The 24,564-nt window shown below is 35.7% G+C and overlaps 2 protein-coding genes across 2 annotated transcripts; both read left to right on the forward strand.

Annotated features, from left to right (window-relative positions):
• The first annotated feature begins 1,052 nt into the window (after nucleotides 1–1,052).
• Nucleotides 1,053–2,918, forward strand: LOC139103359 (uncharacterized). Its single transcript, XM_070657938.1, has 3 exons — nucleotides 1,053–1,202; nucleotides 1,655–1,747; nucleotides 2,282–2,918. Exons 1-3 carry the CDS (start codon nucleotides 1,128–1,130, stop codon nucleotides 2,438–2,440), a joined length of 327 nt encoding a protein of 108 aa, XP_070514039.1. The 5' UTR covers nucleotides 1,053–1,127; the 3' UTR covers nucleotides 2,441–2,918.
• Nucleotides 2,919–4,776: 1,858 nt separating this feature from the next.
• LOC139113704 (zwei Ig domain protein zig-8) lies at nucleotides 4,777–24,564 on the forward strand. Its single transcript, XM_070675036.1, has 7 exons — nucleotides 4,777–4,917; nucleotides 12,300–12,549; nucleotides 20,940–21,124; nucleotides 21,231–21,444; nucleotides 23,024–23,210; nucleotides 23,927–24,048; nucleotides 24,184–24,564. The coding sequence occupies exons 2-7, from the start codon at nucleotides 12,399–12,401 to the stop codon at nucleotides 24,312–24,314; spliced, it is 990 nt and encodes a 329-aa protein (XP_070531137.1). The 5' UTR covers nucleotides 4,777–4,917; nucleotides 12,300–12,398; the 3' UTR covers nucleotides 24,315–24,564.

The raw sequence follows: 24,564 nt of genomic DNA on the forward strand, positions 1-24,564 counted from the left end.
TGCATGCTGTAAGTAGTTTCTACTAAATTACGAAAAATTTCCTAACATGGCTCATTTTTTTACATTTTTACAGTCTTGGCCAATATTATTCAGTAATTTATTATAGTTTTTTTAAATAAAATATTAATTATTGCGCGCGCCACTTACTTTTTAAAATATATACATCTGATAGAAATAATATAATAAAAATAATTATTTATATTTTAATTTAAAAAAATCGTAAAATGGTTTAAAAAACAACTTTTAACAGAAATTTTTTTTTTAATTATTAGATCCAACACGTTATAATTAATGTGATTATGAGAATGCTTAATAATTAAAATCTAGATTGTGTGTATCACACAGTTTAGTACATTGTACAGCAAGCATAAAAAAATTTATAAATATATAATTAAAATAAATTGTAATACGTTTATAAATAAGTATAAAATAGAAAAAAAAAACTCCACGTGTAAATTATTCACACGTTAGTTTGTATAATAGTGACAATATTATCACTTGAAGCATTATGTGTCTAAATTGCGAGCAAAACCACTTGCGTTATCGAAAAAAATGGTAAAATTTGTTGCAATTTTAAACTTATTATTTTAAAAACATGATCTTGCAATTATGTTGCAATATAGTTTCTGCAAATTTTCTTTCCATCGCTCTTTTTTATCTTTGTTCGTACTAATTATTACAGTTTCATGTTGCGCAATATATATAAAAAAAGATCTTATAAATATGATCTTATAAATAAAAACTATATTATCGTTTAAACATTTGTTATTAGCACAAAAATATGACTGCCTTATAATATTAAGAAAATTTCTAAATTTCTAAATTTTCAAATTATATTATCGATATGTATAAAACAACGTGCAATAAATAAAACGTTATACATTATACGAAAACTTTTGTTAAAACTCAATAGAAATTAAGTTAAACATTTTGTTGTAAATATGCATGCAAATACTTGCGATAAAAAATAATAACTTTAATAGCAGCAATTTTGAACCATAATTTCGATCCAATTTTCAAGAATAAGATATGGCATTCCTATATAAGGAACTTCTCAATAAGTATGCAACAAAGTATATCTTCAGAATTATTTTATTCTTCGGTTGATTCCATCTGTAAGTAAAATCATGTTTTGCTTAACTCCAACTTCACGGATGTACCTACTTCTGTTGGTGGCCATTATTGGATGCATAATTGTCCAAGTACGTACACAGTAACACAAATATTTCAATAGTTTTTAAGTTTTCCAATCAAATTTTTTTTAATAATTATATCGTACTCATTTACTTATTACAGAAATATATTATCGTTAAAAATATAAAAATATTTTTCATAGACAGAAATGGTTAAAAAAAAGATAAAAATTAATTTTGTCAGTGGTGCACAATATACATTTAGACAAAATTTAGTAAGCAAAATAACATTTTTGTACATAACTTTATACCATGTTAAAGAAACAATATAAATTAACTGCAAAAAATATATACCTAAAACATTCAAAGATTCTAGATACATTAAATTATAGATTGTAAATATTAAATTTCTGTATTAAAATTTCGAACCTGTGCAACAATAATAGTTTTACGTAAAACTCAGTTAAGTTGTAATTGTTATAAATAGTTTTTAATTTAGTTTTTTATTTTCTTTTAATTAGATAGCAGGACAGTCGAGTGGCGGAGAGAGCGGTGGGAGCGAGAGCGGTGAGGGCGGGAGCGAGAGCGGTTCACAAGAAGAAAGCGATGATAATGTAAGTAGTTAAGGTAGAAACAAAAGTAATGTAAGTGTTAAGTATAAAATCAAATTTCATAAAATAAATTGTATTTAGCATTAAAATATATTTTTTTAATTGTAAAAAGTAATAAAAAAGTAAACAAAATAAAAAATATTACTGTTCTATTATACAACAAGTAATGATAATATTTGATACTACAAAATAATGTACCAGATAATTAACAATTTTATTGACTAGAATTTATTTCCTTTAAAAATTCTATTTAAAGTCTATATTTCTTTAACATAAATATAATCATCGATATCATGCAAATAATACCATATAATATTAGAAGTACATAAATTTTACCAATTAAAAAACTGTATTACGTATAAAAATTGTGCAAATATTTAATGTAAAAGATTTATAAATCGAATTATTTGCCTTTTATGGCCGCTTAGAGTTTAATATTAGTAGAAGTACATCACGTTTTTAACACAAATTGAAAAATGTGTAAGTTATTTAATTTTATTGCTTTTAAATGTATAAGTATTTAAAATTACTTTACAGTTAGAAGAGTTATTGAACGAGTTAATAGAGAAACTGCCTCTTCTTGGAGATCTATTAGGACCTATTACAGAAAGCGTAACTCCTGTGCTTGCATGTTTAGGAGAAAATATACCAATTGTAGGCGAATTGTTAAAAGCAGTTATGGGTTTACTTGGATAAATTTTTTTTTGTTAAACGCGATAGATATTATATTCAATAATTTTTAAACATAATGTAATAATTTCTAAAAATTGTATATAGATAAGTTAATATTTTTACAAGAAGGTCACGACTTTGATTGTTGACTTAATAATAATTAAATTAATAATAAGTCAACAATTAAAGTCGTAATTCTCATGTAAAAAGATTAGTTTACTTGTAACCATTAGAAACCGTTACATTATTTTTAAAAGTTATTTATATAATATTTATTGTGTTTATATACAAAAATATCTTTGTAATTTACATATTATTACTATGCACTTGATACTACGGACTAATGCTATAATCTTTATTATTCTTCTTCTTCTTCTTCTTATTATTATTATTATTATTATTATTATTATTATTATTATTATATAATGCACCGTTTCTAAATTTTAAATTACAAATATTATATTCCTGCACGTAATATAAATAAACGTATATTCAGCAATAATTTGTTGTATAATTATTTCATATAAAATGTTTTACATGAGTTGTAAAACGTTATTTTTTATCAAACTGTATTATATTTATGCATGCTTCACTATTTTTTCTTTTATACATATGTATATGTATATTAATTATTGATTTTTGAGTTAAATTTCTATAAACCAATAATTAAAGATCGTTTAATCTATATTAATCACTATAAAGATAATAGATTAAGTATTACTCGTGCAAATATGCAAAGAGTGTTTATAAAGTACAGAGATAACTAAAAAATGACGAGCAAAACTACCTCTCGTACATCACACATACCAGATTGCGGTTGACTCTATGATTCTATTTTGAAACGATGCGATACCGCAATCATTTCTTTTTCTAGCTCTCTCATTTCGCATCCATCAAAAACTCATTTGCCGCAAAAAATTGTTTTTTTCAACGCCAATACGATGTGGATGCAATGCAGATAGATAAATTATCTGATTTCAATGACCGCCTATTTTGTCGCTGAAAAGTATCAATTGTTGAATGCTTTGATGTGCGCGAAAGCTTGTTATTAATGCTTTCATCGAAAACGAGACTCAATGCAGCACTACTTTAAACCGTTCGGTTAGAATGCATGGACGATGTTCGATTTCCGAAGCTGTACCACCTTTCCCAGCGTCAGCACGAAGAAGTGCGAAAGGCGAGCCACGTCCACTATGAAGCTCACTCTCTGCTTTGTAGTTATGTAGTGGTGAAAAATTTATAATAATCACAAAAATGCAACAGAAAGTGCAGCCAAGAGCGAATATATAAACTCGCCTTACGTACAAAAATTCCTATGTTATATAAATCGCAAAAAATTATTTTGCAGTAATGACATTGTATTTCTTTATAAAATCGATACTTCGCTATAGACAAATTAAACAATTCATAAACCCGAACAGTATCGGACATGCAATAACACGAAGTCTCGTAGACGATATTCATACACAACGGTGATCTGGTTACCGTAATCCAACCCCATCAGCCTTTCGTCATATGCGATGCGTTGACTTCCTCGCCCGACAGTATCCGCGAGTATTGGACGTCCGGATGATTCGGGAGAACGCATCTACCCTGGCACATGTGTCCACCATGTCCAGTGCTCATGGCGGCTTTACATACGTACCCTTTATGGACAGAGCATATGGGTCACTGTTAGTGACAGGGAAATACTGCTGCTGCTGCTGCTGCTGCTAACTGCTACCTTTTGCTCTAACAATAAGTTATAGCGGCGCGTATAGATCCAATGCCACGGTGGCGCGATTCGTTTTTCCACTTTCTCTCCTTTTTCTTTGTCAAACAAATGTGGTATGCGCAAAATTAAACAATAAATACATATATTGCATATTACATATGAGAAACCACAATGCCTAAATTCTTACTAATATTCGCAACACATAAAAACAATATTTAAATATTATTCAAATGTTATTTAAAATATTCCATTTACATCTGCACTTAAAATTTAAAATGCAAAATTATTTAACAAATACGTACAAATTATCTTAAAACAAAAAAAAAAAATATATTCTATTAAGCATAAAAGTATTAATATATTGCAACCATCAAAAGGTCAAAATTAAAAATTAAATTTATAAAAACACTCGACAATTCTTTTATAATGGAAAAGAAAAAAAAATCATTTTAAAACGCTTATAATTTCATTAAAATATGAAATGAGCAAAGCTGCGGTTTTGCCAAGCATGATTTTTCTTTCAACGGTCGTGCTTTTATTGTAAAAGATCAAAATGCGCAGTTGGTATATACATATATTACGACGGCGCGCCAGTGCGTGTCTATTGCAAGCACGTGGAAGTTACAGAGGTCGCTCTGAGAATCGTGAGCTTTCAAACTCCACAGCAGTCAGTCGCCAGCCGCCTGTGCTGTACCAACCGGGAGTGGTATACATTCTTTACGTCGCAAAATTTGTTTCCGTCGTCATTACAACGGACCATACATAAAGCCATTAAATATCTATTGGGGTGAGTAATAAAAATAATTAATGTGATAAATTCTTATAATTAAAAAAAAAAATTTTTATTACGAGTTAGCAAAAAAAAAAAAAAAAAATGTATATAAGTATGAGTTTACAAAAAAGCCACATGGATATATTAGTTACTAATCGTTTTTTTTTATCGTTGATCGATTCTTTCTGTTAAATGTTAACGAAAACTGAAGTTCGTATTCGGTAGTGAGTAAATTCGATAGTCAACAATGACCACATATACACACGTAAAAATCAATAAAGATGTTAGCCATATGCACTGCCTAATTGCGGTTTCCTCTTTTATACATAACGTTGCTTGTTACGAGTTAGTAAATTAGTTTGCTTGTTAAAAAAGTGCAGAACAATTCAACTTATAACAATTGCAATTTATTTAGTAGTTTTAAAACAAAATAAATTGTTACTATGTATACAATATGTGAAATTTAAAAGTGGGGTAAAAACTTTTAGAACTATTATATAAAATTTAACAGACAAAGCGTTCAGTTGTCATTTAACCTATAGATATAAAGATATAAGAATACAAGTTTTAATTTTTTGTTTAGAATAAAATAGAAATAAAAAATATTATGTTTAATATATTCATGTGATAGCACAACGTACTTAAAAAATGTGTTGCAAATTAATCGAAATTTATATAAAATTTAAATATGCGCAAAAGTATGTGATATGGTTTCTCTAGAAAGCCTTGCAAACTGCGTGTGCTACGTTTCCGACCTAAAAATGTGTTTGCAATAATTTATTAAATTCCAAAGACCATTAGTTTAAATGATACGATCGAAAAATATCCCGGGTCCACATGATAATATTTTAACGTTAAAATGCATTTATTCGAGACACAGCGAAGCGCCAACGAGTCTGCATTTTCTGAAAATTCAAACCTTCTGAATGATGCATATCTGTCGATAACGAACATTGCTGCTTTCTATAATCGATTTCACGTGCCACGACGAATAATGGTTGACACAATCAACGATCCATCCTATCCGCCTTTCTATGTAAACGACTCTATACAAGGGACGGAGATCATAAACCAGCCGTTTAATTTCCACCGTAAGAAACACGACTACAACCGATTAAATGACAATACTGGGAAACAACAACCGTGTAATTAAATTCATCGACTTATAAAACGCTTGACTGGCGTACACAAATTGGACGCCGTTAAAATAACTTGAAGAGTTATGAGAAATAGACAGAACCGTTTTATCAATTTTTTTTTCTCTCTCTCACTTTCGAGACAGTAACTCGCAATCTAAATTGAGTTACTTTGCAACGAAACAATTTTATCGACTTAAAACTGCATTATTTCGGGTATTTATCTTTCGCATTTCTATCGGATTATTCATCTAGATACAGACTTTCAATCCTGGGTTGCGCAAGGATATCAGCATCTTGCAACTAATCTACATTAATGCGCTTAGGAAGAGGAAGTTCTTGCAGTCAAGTTGACGTAGTCTCAGCGGCAAAGTTGCTTTGTTACTCATTCGAGTTTGAGAAATAGCTAAATTCCTAATTTCCAGAATAAAAAAAAAATATATATATATATACATATATATAATAAAATAATATATATATTTTTGTATCTTTAACGTTGTGCGTAGAATTGATAAACGTGGACGAATTGAGAGTGGCATTTAACATTTTTTTTCTTTGGATTTTTCAAAAATCGCTTACACATTTTGGATCCCGTGCTCGTAATAATCTCAACAATAAATTTGATGTATCAAACAGACGAGATACGTGCCAACCCTGCTAAATGCCGAGTGTGTACCTCGGATACAGACGAATGGGACACTTTCTGGATACAGAAACGATTCTGCTCCGCCTCGGTTTAAATGGCAAAGGATTGACCCGGGTCGACCTTTTAAAGTATTCTCTGATAAACTACGCTCGAACAATAAGATTGGCTGAGAAACCGTTTCTGTGATTCGATTGCACGTGAACGAGAGGTGTCCGCGAGATTTCTTACTTTCCTGCTCGCTTTTCCCTTCTTTCTTTCTTTCAACTCCCGCTGCATACGTCTTTATCGAAAAGTCCATTGTTCTTTCGCTTGCCCACTAGATTCTTATACCCGATCAACATGCACCGCGCTTCTAAATACGTTTCACGTGGAGCACATCGATCAAACGGCCCAATTTTCGCGTGGATAGTAGTAGAAAATTTACGTTGACACATATACTCTTTAAAATATACATCGCAGGAAAATTGTTAATTTAACATAAATGTCGTAATTTATATTAAAGACATAAATAAACGACTAAAATTAAGTGCAACATAAATATTATAAACGCTATGCTCGTTGGCCAATCTTTCTAATTATAACTTTATTTATATGTACATCATCTGTTTTCTACTTGTCTTTCATTTTTTTTTTTTTTTAATCGTCATAAAAGTTCCAGAAGAATCATGCAAAGCATAGAAATTTTTAATAAATACAGACACATAGAAAGTATTTCAACATTTAAATTAAAATAAATTAAACTAAAATATATAATTTAAATTGATATCTTTTCGATTGGAATATAATATGTATAAACGTTGAGTTCGATCGTTATAGGAAACTGTACGTACAAGCTAGGAATCGTTAATACCCGGGATCATGTCTTTAGCGCAGCGACTTACGACCCTCTAGTGGATTACCTATAATATGATTCGCCAATAAGTTCATTAATCCAACCGTTATCTGTATCTGCTGAAAGAACAAGATTTTAATTAAAAACTTAATTTCACGACATTTACTTAAAATCTAATTACACTTAATACGCGCGAATACGCTGCGCATTTTATATCAAAATAACGTAATTATTATGTCGTAATTTTCCAATAATTTACGCATATTGTAAATCCAGCAACAGGGCTCTAGTTTCGCTCCAATCAGCTCGTGATTGATGGCGATCGCTATTAATCCGCGGAGGATTACACGAATGCACCAGCTACTACAATAAATTGTTCGTAATCAAATAAATAATCTTCGCCGTTGCGAAATCGTTGTAGACTTACAAGCGTCAAACGCCGGTAATTATTATCGCCCCTGCAAAAATATTAATACTAATTCGGTGAAGAATCTCTCGGCATTTTCGCCGGCTCGTAAATCGACTGCTCTATAGCGGTGGACTATACAATTCTGGCACTGAAATCTCTGCAGCTTTCATAAGACGGAAGTTTCTCTTTTCACGCTGCACAGGGAAGCGGAGATTGAATTATTTTTCTTTTCCCGTTGCAAAAGGGGAGTCGCTTTCGGAAAGTAAACAATTATGTGAGAAAGTAAACGACCCTCGACAATCGCCACGAGATTCATGCCGAGGCATTTTCGGAGCACTATCAACGCGTCAATGCTATCAATAGTCCAATTGTTCCTGCAATTTCCCGATAACCACTTAGCTGAACGGCTCTGTTAAAGGACAGCCTCAAGATAGCCACAAGAAATCGTGTTAAAGAGCTAAAGTTATCATCTGTACCGACTTGGAGAGCTCATTTATTTTTTGTTAACACGCTGCTTTTGATAACTGAATGTGTTCTCATAAATGTCGCGTAATAAAATGGGCAAGAGACAGGTAATAAGCTGTGCATTTACAAGAGATTTCTTTGTGCTAGTGTGTACAAAGCATCCCAGGGTTTCCGAGCCAAACTTTTCTCTTTCGACGAATTTTTCTCTTTCAAAACATTTTTTTTTTCTTTCTTTTTTTCGATAGAACAAACGAATGATAAACGGCTTTCCCGGCGGATTAAGTCTAAAATACTTGAATTTATGCACCCGTTACACGTATACACCAATTAGTTGTTACTTGCGAGAATAGAATAACGATCTGATCATGGCCCATCCCTCTTTGTTCGCGAGCTCGTCGTATCATCTCGCTCTTCCGTCGTAAACCCTTTTCTCTCCGTATCGTGCGTCGCAGTATTCGAGTTATTTAACGTACCAAAGCTTTTTTTCTTATTTTATTTTCACTCATATTTTTTCTTTCTTTTACCGTGAATATTGGAATTGTTTTTCTGGTTTAAAAGGCAGGGCTTTAAAATTAGAAAACTCGCTACCGCACGTGTCTCTGTGTCTGGTACTCGCGTGGCCTCCCGTTGCGTTTCTTTTCTGGTATCGATAACCCAATGGTTGCAACGTGACATCACGAGTGGCCGGCAAGATCGATCGATCCGGAGACGTGCCGTGCGAGTTGAACTCCCGTGAGATCCGATAGTCGAGTCTTTTGCAAGCCCTTTGCTACACGAAGAGCCCTCATAGAGCTCGAATCCCTCGAAGCGAGTCTCGAGAAAGGCGGACAAAATATAAGAGAGAGACGAATAGAACAATTGTTCTTTTGCGTCTCAAATTTGCACAAAGTTTCCCACTCGACACGTCATCAGAACGTAAAAGATTATTGTTACAAAGAAAAACCAATTCAAAGGGAAGAATGTATTCAGTTTTTTAATCGTTTGTTATCCCAAATTACTTGCCAATTCAATTAAAGCGGCATATAAATATTTTAGATTTGCATATTATTAATTAATTACGCAATGAAAAATATTATTAAAAAATATGTACACATTTAAAAATGTAAAACATACACAAATTTAATTTATAAAAAAAACAAATTATTATAAAAAGTAAAAACGTTAAATTTTTTTTATTAATCACGAAACGAAATTTTCGAAAATAAAAATAAATTAATATATGATTATTATTTATAAGAAATATTTGGATTGTGCGTAAATAATGGAAAATGTGTAGCAACCCATTTCGTTCATCAACTGCGGTTTCAGCAGTAAGTTACGTGATTCGTCGCATCATAAATATCAGTGGGAAACGACTTCCTGGAACGTTATAACGGATTCCGCACTACTTTCAAAGCCGAAAAGCAGTATCGTTACTTCGGCGGAAATCTTTGGAACCTCGCACATGCTGCGACGCCGTAGCTATTGGCAATATCTCGCTGTTGTGCGCACATGAATTATTTCACTAAACTTGTAAATATTTCATCTGCCGTTTTTAAACGTAACAAACTTTATTTTATCATATTACGAACATATCGAAACATCCTCAAAGTCGCGATAAAATTTTTATGGCTCAACGCCAACGCTTTAACGCACATTATAATTGTTAACAGTAAATTTTTCGTAAATTGTGTATGCAAAGGTTACCGCTGAACCTTTTAAATCTTACTTTTGAAAGTTTAGCGACGTTCAAAATCACCGCGAAATAGTCAAGGAGTTATAAAACAATTGCTGGTAAATGAATAGCAATTAAAAGGGCGTGCCTTTCGCCGTTACGGAGGTAAACGCGCGAGGAGATTTTAGTGCCCATAGAAAGCATACCGAATATCGCCCTCGCAATAATAGCAAGATCTGCATTGCAAATCCTCTCACCTTGTTATTTGGGCACAATAATCCAGCCGCCTACTAGCCGGATTGGTTGCGCGTATCTCAAGATGAAAATCCCGAAGCTCCGATCGGCTATATCTTTTTTCGCGGATAGAGATAGCAGTTTCTGCTTTACGACCGCAAACTGGTCTGCAGGTGAATCCCGGAGAAACTGCAAAAGTTCCGGCACCTTGCTCTAGTTGCCACCCCTTTTCCCCTTTAACTGTTCGATATATTACCTCGCTTTTTATTTGACTCCATAACCTCCTTCCCCCTTTCTTTCCAACCTCGGATTACCCTACGTGTTTATCTTAGTCGTTCTTGACAAACGATCCACATCTCTGCGGTAGGAACATGCCAATATTCTGTCGAAGAAACCTAACGAGCTAAACTTCATAACATCAATTCTATTAGATGCGTGAACGCCTTCGAAAACAATATATCCAAAGTTTGCAGAGAGCTGACTGCTCTCTGTTCCCGAGTTCGAGGAGTTGCTCGAACATCGCTGCGATGCTTAGAGTTGAAATTGTTGCGACGTGATAACGACGGTCATCCCCAAATACTTTTGCGCTATTTCAGCTAAAATCAAGTTACGATAGCTATTTAAATTTTTACGAGATAAATCAAACTTCTACATATCCCCTGCTGTTCTAATTTAAATAAACAAATTATGTATTACACCGTTGTAAAAGATAATACTTAGCTTCGCGAGGAAAATACTTAACTTTCCGGGACGTTTAATGTAATTTCACTAATAAACGCGGAATTACAAAATATTACGAGCTTATATAGCGTTTACATTAAACTATGCTTATTACATGTACAAGATTACGAACAGGCAAATGCGAAATTTGATGAGCGAAATCTAGCAGTTGAAAATTTTATTACAGCGATTAAACGCGCTGTTCCGAAAGTAATCGAGTTATTATTTTGCCACAAGGATATTCCTTTCCTAATGCAAATTTGTTACATCTCGCAAACAAGCCTCGCAATTTTTGCAATGCACGCATTCCAAATTGGATATGCTGTTGCAAATTAATATTATGTTGCTTTAATAAATATATTTATTATAAATTTAATGTAATGACGTAATCAATATTACACCTTGACGACGTGAGCTCAAGTGAATTCGCGACGCTGACGATCTATCTTTCGACGACACCGTACGTAAATGTTATGCTGAAATAAAATTCTCTTCCATCCGTTTTATTATCCTATCCATCGTGTATCGAGATAAAAAGCTCGCGACACTTATGGGTGAAAATTGTATCATTGGAAGTTGAGCGGCAAGTGGCAGGTTTTTCTTTTTAGCAAATTTCCCGTGAAAGATAAATGATTCTGCTTTTTTTTTCTCTCTTTTTTCTTTTTTTTTTTCTTTTTTTGCAAGAAAGACAAAATTGTGGTCTCTCATAAGCGCTTTCCTTTTCGTTCGCCATTATGTTCCGACTTTTGAATATGGATTTAGGAAAAGGAAGATGCATCGTGGAATAATAAAATAATATATTTCTAGGGCGCATCTAAATTCTCACTTGTTTCGGATGTCATCATCGCATTTTTCTTGTGCGTTGTCCACAATAACTTCCATTTTCGTTTATTCCCGCGCGCCACTCGACAAGGCGCACCACACATGAACAAAGCCTGTATAGAACAATGTACGCACTGCGGCAACTACGAGAAATAACGCAATCGATGCAGAATCTAGTATCGTTGTTAATTTAAAAAAAAAAAAAGAAAAAAAAATCTAACGTATAATATTTCCAATTATGTAATTCTTCTCTTCTTACATAATTATAAAAAGTTGAATTATTTATTAATGAGAACTGTCATTAATTCGCATAATGTATCGTGCAATTTATCGTAAAATTATATAAAATGGAAAATTTACATTGAAAATATGTTACGAAATTTTAACGTTTATCTTTCAAGAAATTTAATTACGTTCTACATTTACAGTAAATTTAGATTGTAAATGCGTGTTCCTTCAGCGATGATTTGGATTTTCAGGACAAATAGGAAGAGAAAGATCGTGCGGAAATACCATAGGATCAACACCCATCCCGACTACATTTAAAAAACTACGGGGGATGCGAAATCCAACGGGCGATGACAGGATCAGTGTGGGGGTCGAGGTTCTGCCTTGTATTGGCGGCAATCACGATCGTTATCGCCAATTATCCGCGGCATCGCGACAGACTCCTACGAGAGCAGCTCGTTAACAACCACAAAGTCACCAGGAATATCACTCAACTGCAAGGTGCGTAGCAACGTAGTTTGTTTTTGACATAAATGTCATAACTCTTTCATATATACCGAGGCGGAGTGTCATTGAAACAGAGCACCAATAAATTACCTTACTTTTCAATTTTTTTCCGCGAATATAAGTCTCGGGTTTCTATTTGCTAATATGATTTTAATAAAGCAACAAGGAAAACAATAAATTAAAATAGATCTGTGCCATGAAGGCGTAGATAATTGTACTCAAATGCCGGAAACATATTGACTCAGGGATGTGTGTCTCAGACTATCGCGCCGAATAATTTCCGGCGCCTCCGTAACATAATAAACGTCGCGCAGAAATTTGGAATCGAAGAGCAAGGAACTTCGGGTTTAATTACCTACTCTAAAGTTGAACGGTACGCGGCTAAGCCGAGAAACCGAGTCGTAAGAGTGATTCGTTTAATGCTAAAGTTAGTTGGACTTTCATGCACCTGACTTGCGCCGAACTTGCGAGCGTGGGAAAGTTTCGATAATATGTAAAATTTTACAACGTGATGTGGTTTGGGGTGATTAGATTTCTTTTTTCTTTCCGCGTGAAACACTTTGAAAGCGTATGTCGAACTATCATAGCTCTATTGGAGAACAAAAAGAGCCGTCGATTGACGACGAGTTACAGAAAGAAAAAAAAAAAAAAAAAAGAAGTCACGAGAAGAGAAAATCGTGAAAACTGCTATTTCGAATCTTTTTGTTCGCCAAACGAGCGTCGAAATTATTCTCCGTTATTTGCTGCGATTGGTAAATTACACATTGAATGGCTACATTGTCGATTTCCGATGAACTACAATCTCGTACCTATATTAGCTTGACCGTTCGGATATTTACTTTCTGTGGATGCCAGCACCGGCTTTTCCGCCGAGAGCCAGTAAGAAGATGTACATCCATCCGTCCTACATAGCTTTATAGCAGTCCTGGATTTCAATGGTGAACCGATTAGGTTTTAAAGAATCGCTCGCGGCAGTCGGACCATTCCAGACCGCTCATGCAAGTACAATTTTAGGTTTACATAGCAGTTTGTGGAAAAAAAAAAATTGTAAACGCTCGAAAATGCGTCATTTAATTTCTTTGCTCTTTTTCTTATTTACCAAAACGTTAAAAAATTTCATGGAACGCTTCGTGGCGAAGTATAAAACTTCTACGTACATTTTCGCATAAATTATTAACGTAATTGAAGCAAATATCTACCTATCTTTTACAAAACACGAGCACGTAATTTTACTTTGTAATTATTCGCCGTCGTATTATTAATAAATTGTTTAAAGCGATGCATACAGTTGCCCATTCTCAACCCCTCGTGAAAGTTTAACCTTGTCGCCGTTACGACCGCTTTTCTGAAACCGCACTTAAAGTAATGCGGCGCAATCTTATCAAGCGCCTTGAAAGAATCATCACCACGCTCGCTGTATTAATGTGCCTTTACAAGAGCGCAAAGAAATAAAAAAAAAAAAAAAAAGATTCTGACGTTTCCATTCTAAGAATATAATCTTTTCCGCTTTATACAACTTGCACTGTTTGCCGTACATATTACACATTTATTTTTCAACGTATATTTATATCTCGTGTGTGATACTGATGCTCCTGTCAAGACGAGAAAGTCTCGTCGGATATAAGTCCGGAGTTCGTCCGATGAAATATTCAATTCAAAACTCGTTTGGCGACTTGTCATTCGACTGTAGCACGTGGCTTTGCACACGCGAGTGTGTCCGCACGTACACACATACAAAACTGTCTCTCATGCTATCCACCAAGTTTGTCGTTGCCAATCCACGCCGTACATTTTACGACTTCGACGTAACATCGTACTGAGAATCGTAAATGAAATCTTCTCATTCTTTCTCACTCGTCAGACAGAATCCTCTTATCCCTACGAGCTGGTAAATGACTTTTTCTCTTCCGAGAATTACAAAAGATTTGTCCAAATAACTTTCGAAATTATTTATAGATATAATCTGATTGGATTTAATATTATATTTACCTAAATCGCCACACGCGCGCGTTTTTACTTTTCTTTTTTTTACAGCGTACTGATGAATATATAGAATTCTAATAAATGGCTGAATAATAAAATAATAAAAATCAATAGATTTCTCCTCGCAGCGACGTATCAATTATTTAACAATAACGCTGACGAGAATCTATCCGTCTGTAGTATTTGATATGTCAAAGGAACAACGAGACACCAGATACAGATGGCTATTGTGTGTACCGAACTTCTGGATGGTAATGAAGCGTACAGATATGAAGCACGTGGATGCGTAACAGGAAGCGAATCTGACCACACACGTTTGACCTATTTGTCATGCCGCGGAATTACAGGTCTCTCACCAGGTTCATTGTGCATGCTATTGTTATTAAGTTCAATCAAAGCGAAACGAGATATAACAAACACGGTGTAATATAAAAAAAAAAACATATTTAAAAAATTCTGGAAAATCCAGCGTCAGCAATTTAATAATTAAAAATTAAGATAAATATTTTTTTTTTTATCCGCAAGATTTTATCTCCAAGATATCATTAAATTATGCAGAAATTAAACTCTTCCTTCAGTTTCTAAGACGCATTCGTACTCGCTCGGAACTCTTCCGGCAGTGTCGGAAGTAGCAATCCAATTACAGCAACTAATTTTAATGGTGTAAGTTATACCGAGAGAGATGAAATTGCATAAATACTTGGATATGCAACGTCAAGATACCGCAACGATGCGGGGCTGGGGAGAGGACCGCATCAGAATTACGGACACGTTGAATTTAATATTGCGCATTTGCGGGGGTGGGAGGAGATTACTTTACGGATTACATACAAAGTTTCATCGTTACAGGCAAGCATGTCACCTCGGTAGATTTGCTACCTGTCGGGAGATATCCTTTGTCGAGAGATGAAACTTGCCCCCGCGAAAGGGAAAGCTTGTCATTTTAATAAACCGTTGACCGAGCAATATTGGTTTTCAGACTGATTGATAGGTTATATCCTTCTGTTACTTGTGGGAGTAATTACAACTTTCTCCTCGACGGTATCTTTTATGACTTAAAATTTAGAAGCGACGTTGTTGCACCGCCAAGTTTCTCGACGTTGTGCCGCGTGCAACTGGTATAATATACAATTTAAGAAGAATTTCGTAAAGAATTTTAATTTTGCAAAACAATTCCGCGTATAAATCGATTAAAAATATCGTCAGAGAATTATTAAGCGAGAGTATCATGCGGCGGTTAATAAAAAGCGCGATGCAAGCTCAAGTATGTATTATACAAATCATGATTTAAGAATCTCGCGCTCAAAAAAAGTTGCGCGCACTTTCTTTCCACGTACGAAAAGTCATACAACTTTTCGCAGTCACATGCCGGTACAACTTATACGCATTTCCCCGGCGTGTAATTGGATTCACGTCGGGGCTTCGAGCACAAAGTACGAGAAACTCGCAAACGTCGTCTCATTTCGACAGAGGGTTCACGGGAGCATCAACAGAGCTAGTACCGGCCGATGAAAAATGAGCGACAAGACGAATGGTAGCGTCTTCGGCAATGGTAGCATCCATGCCATAAGGCGATGTTGGGAAAACAAATGGTCTCGTGGATGTATATTTATTACGTCGTGGCGACCTCGATTGTAGAATGCAGTCGAAACCGCGCATCTCGGATTCGCACGAGCGATGCGGCGACGGACCAAAACGTGAGAGAAAAAAGATGAGACAGAGAGGATCGTGGACTTCAAAGGTACATGCAAGCGTAGCGTAACGCATTTCGTAAAAAAAGAAAAAAATAAAAAATAAAAGAAAAATCTCTTGTAAAATTTTCCCCAAAGACGAGGTGAAAACTGTGAGAACGATCACGTGCATTTACTTTCTAGGTACTTATTGTTAGCGAAATGTGCCCTTTCTTCGCGACCCGGGGAAAAAGAAAGTATCGCGAAATTTTCACCGTGCGCAAATAACATTGCGTAAAAGTTTGCACAGGCACGACGAATTAGTAATTCCGACGCCAAATATTTTCCGAGATCCTATTATCTGGGGTTATGACCCTCGCGTACACCGGCGAGTATTATTCGAGCCGATAGAAACCCGGAGGTCGTTTGGGGACCTGATTTTCCCCGGACAACTGCAGAATTTATATTCGGTCACTTTAAGCGGCACGTTCGTTCCGCGTCCCAATTAAGACAGTCTCGTCGCAATTAATGGCTGCGAGACTGCGAGTTATTGTCTAAAACGGTGGATCCGCGACGATCAATTAAGACGTTGTATATAGATCGATAATAAAAACACTTTTGCAAATATACTCCGGTGTATCGCGAGAAGGAGAAAATTTCCTCGTTTGTGGCTTCAGCTGTTTCCCATTAGCGTTAATGAAAGAAGGGTACGGCGATTTCGAACTTTTTCCATTATACGCCAGATTCCGGATGCCTAATGGACACACTCTTAATTAAAGTTGTTTCACTCGGTGGTATAGATTTTGGGATCACGGGGTCGTTTATAATTTCATCACGTCAAGAGTGCGTTTCGTGGGTTATTAAAAACAGTCTTCGCGTAGACATATCGATGCTATCGTAGGGTGTAATATAGTTTTAGACTTGCTTACCAAGAACATCGATCGTAACACAAAAGCGTATTGTGATGCGCCGCAATATCTGCCGAACGTCCGCGCCGCTCGGAAGCCTATAATGCTTTTTTAATGCCATATTCGATACGACCTGGATTCGGCCCCTGTATATCGGATTATTTTACAATTTTTCATGTCAATTTCTTTATTATACGTAAAAATGCGAGTATACGGTGTCCCTGCGCGTATTATCGGGAGCAGCGCGAGGTTTCTCTTTTTCAGCGATCCAAATTAATGCGTTGCCAAACGTTTAACGACTGAGACTCGCAAACGTCGTAACTCCGACGCGGAAAACATTAAATTTTACGGCAATTGTTAAGAAAATCCCCCGTGTTCTTTTTTCTTTTTACGTTTGAATTTACAGAACTTTCTCTAATTTTTTTTTTTTTCTTTTTTTTTCCTGTATTCCGCGAATTTATACTTCGTCGCGAGTGATTAATATCGCGCGTCATAAAACTGCGGAAATCATTGTCCGCGTCCAAACTGGCGGAGGAAAAACGGGGGTTTTTATCCAATCCAGCTGTCGATTCACATTTACGAAACTGGAGTGTACGCTCAACGTGTAACGCACAGCAGTCGCTTTAGTGGCACTAAAATCACGGTGCCGGCTTACACACGTTGCATTCGAGCGGCAAAGTGCAATCTGCGCTCTTGTAGAGATCGTAGAAATACTCGGTTAGCGCCGGAGTACAATTAAAAACGAAGACCCGTTATTCTCAATTGAGAATAACGCGGCGGTAAGTGTTCCCTCCGCGGAGAAAAATTAATCACGGGCGAATTTTTTCACGCGCGTCGCATCTCGCGCGAAATCTTTTTCCTCGCATACGTGGCATAATTTTATCTGAGTCCCGGAATTGTTATCGAACTTTACGCGTCAAAATATATTTTCCGAAAAAAATCAGGTTATTCCTTGCCTCAGTATCGGATAGATAATTAATTTTTATTTTAAAATAACGAAGAATAACTATTAGCTTCAAATAAATAAATAATCGAACATTAATTGCATATAAATAAATAATCAGGTGGATTATAAATAGCAGCGAGCATCGCGCGTGTTAAAGGTTAACGAACGAAAATCGTCGGGGAGGAGATAAAAACAAGATTTAACGAATGTAAAATATCACGTTTGCTGGAAGAGACATTTAATTCGCCGCTCTAGACAGTTCCGATTGGACGGTAATAAATTGATAGGGCTATCTAAACTTTTCCAAATGCGCGCACGCTCCATATTCGTTTGATCTCCGATCATCAATTTGTCCGCTGTATTTCCGTCAGTAGATTGAATTTAGAGAATTACAATCACAAGCTCGTAAAAGCGCATGAATAAATTTTATTTGCGCTACCAATGGCATCAATTCGGATTACGTGGCTTTAACAATTTGCACAATATATTGATAAGAAATGCTTGCGCGTGTGTAAATCGTATAAATTAATCAAGATACGTTAAATTAGTTTCAGTGAGCAGTGTAGATTCGATCAATAAATAAATTAATATTTTCTTCCCTTCGATCATCGGCAATGCGTTAACAATAGCTAGTTGATAATAGTTATCAACGATATACTAATAAACATCAATCAAATTGCAGTGCGCCCTGATTTAATTAAAAATAATGTTGCCGATGTTTATTTGACAGGAGACAAACTGCGCCGTTCCGAGGATTAATAAATGAAGACGAATGACGGTGATATTTCGGAATGAGTTCTTTGAGCGCCGATTCTTTAACTCTTTCATTCGATTAAAGTGCGATCTATGAAATCTGAAAGAGACAAAGGTAGTCATTGTGTCGCGGACATTTAGTTCTCTCTCTCGTTAACCCCGAGCATTCTCGCATAATCGAATCAATAACGGATGAGTAATTTTCTTCGTCGACCGGAACAGATGAGATCAATCATAAAATCCCGGTTTTAAAGATAAGGATGAAAAATTATTTATTGCGATCTTAGGGCAGTGTACACGAACCAATATAGAAAGTTAATTTCTAGATAAATCAAAAGCTGGAAATAAATTTTATATGATATATATACATGTAAATTAAGAGAGAAATGGAGCACGTAGAAATAGATCTGATTGTTTGGCTGACCTAGATTAATTCAAAAGATCTTTTGTCGCGCAATCTACCAGAAATTCTATACTTATCCGTTTCTTTTTTTTTTTTTTTTTTTCAAGATCTTAGCTCGCGATGTTATCATCATCTCTTGACAATGTATTACCATTCCGCATCCCCTTTGAACTTCCATGTTTCATCCTTTCTTAACTGCTGTGAAGATTATTCCGAAATTGCACGGAGTAAGGAAGGAATAGCTTTTCAATTTCCGCGATCTCGCAAGGAGCGTATATACGACAATGGACAATCTGCTTTTGTGTCTAAGGGAGAACAAAGAACGAACTTTCCGCGGCTGTGTAAAATTGTAGAACCGTGTCTCTCTACGCAACGTCGCGGTATTGGGTGCACGATCTTTTCGACAGCCACGAAGAAAATCAGGGATTGACCTCGGTGGACTTCCGGATCGTAAGAAAGCGTCGTTACACGCTCACCAAGACACACCGGTCGTTCATAGATCCGAAAAAATTCTCTCGCAGATGCCTTTTCCAGGATTAGAGAGAAACTGAAGAGTTAGGGCTCGCTTTATCGTTTGATATAATTCCACAGTTTCCGAGAGAGAAAAATAAAATTGATATTTAACTTTTATTTTTATAAATCACGTTAATCGCACGATTGTTACACACTTTTTCCTTTCTCTATTCTATTTTTCATAGTATTTCAAATAATTAATATTTCGTGCCACTTTTAAAGAATACAAAAATGTCAAATTTATATTAGCAATAGAACAATACGTAAAGTGCAACAAAGAAATGATGTCAGAATAAAGTATGGTGGGTGCCTTCTGTACAACTTTCCAACATTGTGTCGTTCGTTGCGGCAAAGCCACCTGCTCACCATTACAGCATAATTGTACCTTTTATGTTTCAAGTATCCGTAAAATTTCTGAGTGCTTCCTAAGCTCGACCGAAACCTTCGCGCAGTTACGGAGCGTGCGAAATAAAGGGTTAAAAGGTTACACGACTACAATTTTATATCTTGTCCCTTTATTCTTTCACGCTTGTTTAGTTTTCCCGCGATAGAAAATGGAACTTTCTGCTAGAAAAATTAAATGTTATTTATTTTATCTTGCATTATTAATAAGAATTGCAAAAATATAGGACAGATGGGAAGAGATGTGTTTACTTTTCTTTTAAAATATCGCACAAATTTTTAACTTATAAGCGCAAAACGAAATGAGGTATATTCAAATACGACTAATTGAATGCATACTTAAATTTAAAAGCATTTCTGGTACGTAACCTTTTTTTTTCTTTTTTTTCATTCTGAATAAATAGAAACGCAGGTAGTGACGATATAATACGATTGACAAAGTAATTACACAATTTATTCAAACTTACACGACGTGCTCGAATTTTGCGCGCTTTTCAACACGAATCTCGCATTTTTACGAGAATCCCGTTCTCGCTGCACCATTCAAACTGAATGCAGACGGCTTACGTGAAAATCTTGCCGAGATTGTCTCTCAGAAAACACAGTTTAAGTCTTTATCCTCTCTACTTATATTGCTAACAATGCAATCTCTCATCACTTAAAGCTAACCGAGTTAGAAGACTAAATACGATAATGTAAAAATATTAAAAGGCAAATATAGAAACGTATACTATTGTTACATTAGTAATAAAAAAAAAAGATTATAGACGAGAAGAGAATAAAAAAATTTATTTAATATGTTTCAGATATAGTCGCCGATTTGCCTCCCTTGCGAATTCCGCGTTTGAGACACCATCACCGTGTCACAGATTGGGAACCATATTTCGAAAACGCGGATGGCCAGGGTATCAACGGCTCGCAAAATGTGGCGTTGCATTTAGGTGCGACAGCCTATCTCAATTGTCGCGTTGCCATGCTCTCCGGGAAGAAGGTGAGACTCAAATGTCTATGCTCGTATCCCGACTACTTACTATCTTGTACCTGACGATGCGTACTCTAATTTTAATATGTTGAACAAATATTTTCGTGAACTTTAGGTAATGTGGTTACGACGAAACACCGATTGGGCGTCTCTCTTGACTCTCGGGAATACCACCCATATATCAAACTCAAGATACAGCGTGAGCTTCCAGTATCCAAACAATTGGAGATTGGCCATCTCCGGTGTACGAAGGGAAGATCACGGAGTATACGTTTGCCAAGTGAATACGCATCCGCCGAGAATGCTAGTCACGAACGTCACCGTTCTTGGTAATGTCATGTTTTAACGAAGAAATAAAAGAAAAGTCACAGGGGGAAAACTCCACACATGTACATACGTAGAAATAATTTATCTGATATGACTACGTTATGCCGGTAAATAGAAAAATTTAATATTTAATAGCGCAATCATTAATTTTTAAATCATCTCTAAACGTAAACGATACCGGTATTTATATTTTGTTAATATAAAAAGATTATTTTTTATTAATCTAATAATTTTATCATATAATTGACCTTATTTTGGTCTCTCATTGTTCCTGAGACTTCCGCTACATTTCTGCGCATTAAAAAACCTGTCGCTCGTTTCAATTGATTATCCATTTTTTATATCAACTGCAATTCGCAACGAAAAACGAAACAGCTCGAGATTGTTTGCTATGCATGCTCCCACTCGTGGAATATCCATAGATCTGGCACATCCGCGTAACGAAATATAAATAGTTACGCGGTGGTGTGCATTAACCCGCGGACGTAAACATCGAAAATATGGTACGATTTCGCGAATACTACTCAACGAAACGTGTGATGAAAAATTTTGAAATCTAAATATAAATAAAGCCAGATATATAAATTTTTAATTCTACTATAGAAGAGAAATTGCATTTTTCTCTATTTTTTTTTAAATAAACTATCCATGAATTTTCGCATAATTAATCGTGCTTTCAACTGGTATTTTATTTTGTAATTAATATACATCACGTTTTATTTTTTTTACGATATTTTCGAGAGACAGAGAGGCTAAAGCAAGAGGTGATTTCTATCACGCCACAAAAGAATAAATCCTAAACCTCTATCGATTTGCGAACTACTTGCACCTTTTACGCCCGACTTCGGTCTAAAATCTACGTCTTTTCTCCGGATATTTTTGAGTGATATATTACAAAGTATTCGTATAATACGGTAGCATCGGTAGCAGCGAGATGCATGCATTGTTTTCCATTTCGGGACGCCAAATCCTACGTATATGTTGCAAATTGTCGCGGCTGTCGCGACGCACCTAAACGGAGCAGTCGCGAATTTAAATTCCTCCCTCGTAAAGATTCAATTACCGTGAGAATATCTTGCGCCATCCCGCCTGGAAACAAGCCAACCGCAGTTGTATCACGTAGCGCGACTCTTTGCAAGAGCAACGATGCAACTTTATTTTGTCCTTCGTATCTTGACAAATAGATTTGCGCGTACCGATATCCCCCGCGCGTTACTAGCGCGGTGCATTTTAACGATATTATCTTTCCACGTTTCTACGCTGGTTCAATTACGAAATATATGTAAATATTAATTACATAACTTTGCAAAAAAAAGAAATAAAAAAAAATAAAAAAAATATGAAAAATATGAAAGGAAGTAGAGCTATTCTTTTACTATGTTCTAGGATAAAGTTTATAATATTCCTCATTGCAACATATTAAATTTGCACGACCGCCGTTTTCACCACGAAATCATCACACGTATTTTCTATATCCATTCGCATGAAAAAGTGGAAAGTAAAACATGTAATGTAAAAAGAAATATAGAAAGTATACCGATGATAGACGTTATTCAGTAATACTACGTTGTGTCTTTGCAGCGCCGGATATCAGAATCATCGACGAAGCCAGACACGAATTGCAGGACCGATACTACAAGACCGGAAGCGGAATCGAGCTAGCGTGCGTCGTCCGGCCGTCCTGCCCCGACTCGAGGGTGCCGTATCCCGTGTGGCGGAAAAATAGCGAGACGCTGCCGGATCACATCAACGTTTATCACATTAATGGGTGGGCATATATCGTGAGGTAGCGACGGATCGAAGGGGAGCTCACCGGGAGACGGATGTACGATCGCGTCTCTCGATTTGCGAGCGCTCACACGCGCTCACGTACAGACATTGTCTATCTTGCAAATACACGCAGATCGCCCTCATCCTCCCGTAACGCCGACGGGCATTACCTCCTAAAGCCGGCGGGCGTACGCGTTGACGAGCGATAGTGCGCTTTGTGCCGACGCAACCGCCGCGATTGATCTACCTCGAGATACCGTGCGACGCGCATTGAAAATTTATCTCTCTTTCAGTTAGACAGAACTGGAGCAATCTTCCAGCGAATTTTATCGCTCTCGCAGCGGAGCGACTGACGCGCGGCTCAAGTTCGGTGGAATTAGTATTCAAAGGCCATTTCTACCTGTATTACATGTACGTTTACGTGGCATTTGTGGATTATCATGCAATTCTTTATTCAATGTCTGTAAGCTGGTTATGCCCAGTATCTCGTGGAATATTTATACACTGCCACGTTTCCGGCCCACATAAATATATGCGCGGCTGTGTCATGTATCTGACTCCGTCTCCAAAGAGATTACGTACCCTTAATGTATCTATTTTATTTGTCATTGTTAAAATTCAGTAAAAAGTCAATGCTACAGATATCATAATAACTTTACATCTGTGTATGCATGTTTGCGGTACGGTTGAATAACACGGCGATCGATTTTTCAGATCGTACGAGGATTTGGTGACGAGGCTTTACATCGAACAAGCAAAAAAGACTGACAGCGGAGAATATACGTGCTCAGTAAGCCAATTCAGCACGACCGCGGTGCATATTCACGTCCTAAATGGTAAATTAAATAAAATCGCCAAACACGAATTTTTGCGAACGTAAAAATGACGTTATACTCCCAGCGTTCTTTTACAATTTATATTTCTATATTTAAAAATTATATGTTAAATAAGAGATCTGCTTATTTTTGCAGGCGAGAAGCAAGCTGCTGTTCATCACGATCAATGGAATGCAGCGGGCGCCAACTGTTACGCAGGTTTCACGGAGTTCTGCGTTGCGCTCGCTAATCTATTTCTTTACATGTGGCAAAGCTATTCTCTGTGACTCACTGCCAATGTTAAATTTTAGTATTACGTAAAATTAAGTACACGTATTTTGACGACTCTTCTGTATAAAAACGTATAAATTACGTTATACATATTACTTCGGGCTCAAAAAAGAATAAAAAATAAAAAATAAAAAATACGTGCTTTCGACTAATCATACTGTTAAGAACGCGAACTCGTTGAACAAATTTGTGTCAGTATTATAAAAAATAAAAAAAAAATAGATATTGATATTAAAATAAATATTG

This window comes from Cardiocondyla obscurior, linkage group LG01, assembly GCF_019399895.1.
Source record: "Cardiocondyla obscurior isolate alpha-2009 linkage group LG01, Cobs3.1, whole genome shotgun sequence".
In the NCBI taxonomy this organism is placed as follows: domain Eukaryota; kingdom Metazoa; phylum Arthropoda; class Insecta; order Hymenoptera; family Formicidae; genus Cardiocondyla; species Cardiocondyla obscurior.

Bases quoted from the DNA above. Each gene is read 5' to 3' on its own strand.
- LOC139103359 (XM_070657938.1), top strand. From the start codon at position 1,128: ATGTTTTGCTTAACTCCAACTTCACGGATGTACCTACTTCTGTTGGTG. The intron at 1,203-1,654 runs GTACGTACACAG...TCTTTTAATTAG, and splicing joins TTGGATGCATAATTGTCCAA to ATAGCAGGACAGTCGAGTGG. The intron at 1,748-2,281 runs GTAAGTAGTTAA...ATTACTTTACAG, and splicing joins AAGAAGAAAGCGATGATAAT to TTAGAAGAGTTATTGAACGA.
- LOC139113704 (XM_070675036.1), top strand. From the start codon at position 12,399: ATGACAGGATCAGTGTGGGGGTCGAGGTTCTGCCTTGTATTGGCGGCA. The intron at 21,445-23,023 runs GTAATGTCATGT...GTGTCTTTGCAG, and splicing joins CACGAACGTCACCGTTCTTG to CGCCGGATATCAGAATCATC. The intron at 23,211-23,926 runs GTGGGCATATAT...TCGATTTTTCAG, and splicing joins AACGTTTATCACATTAATGG to ATCGTACGAGGATTTGGTGA.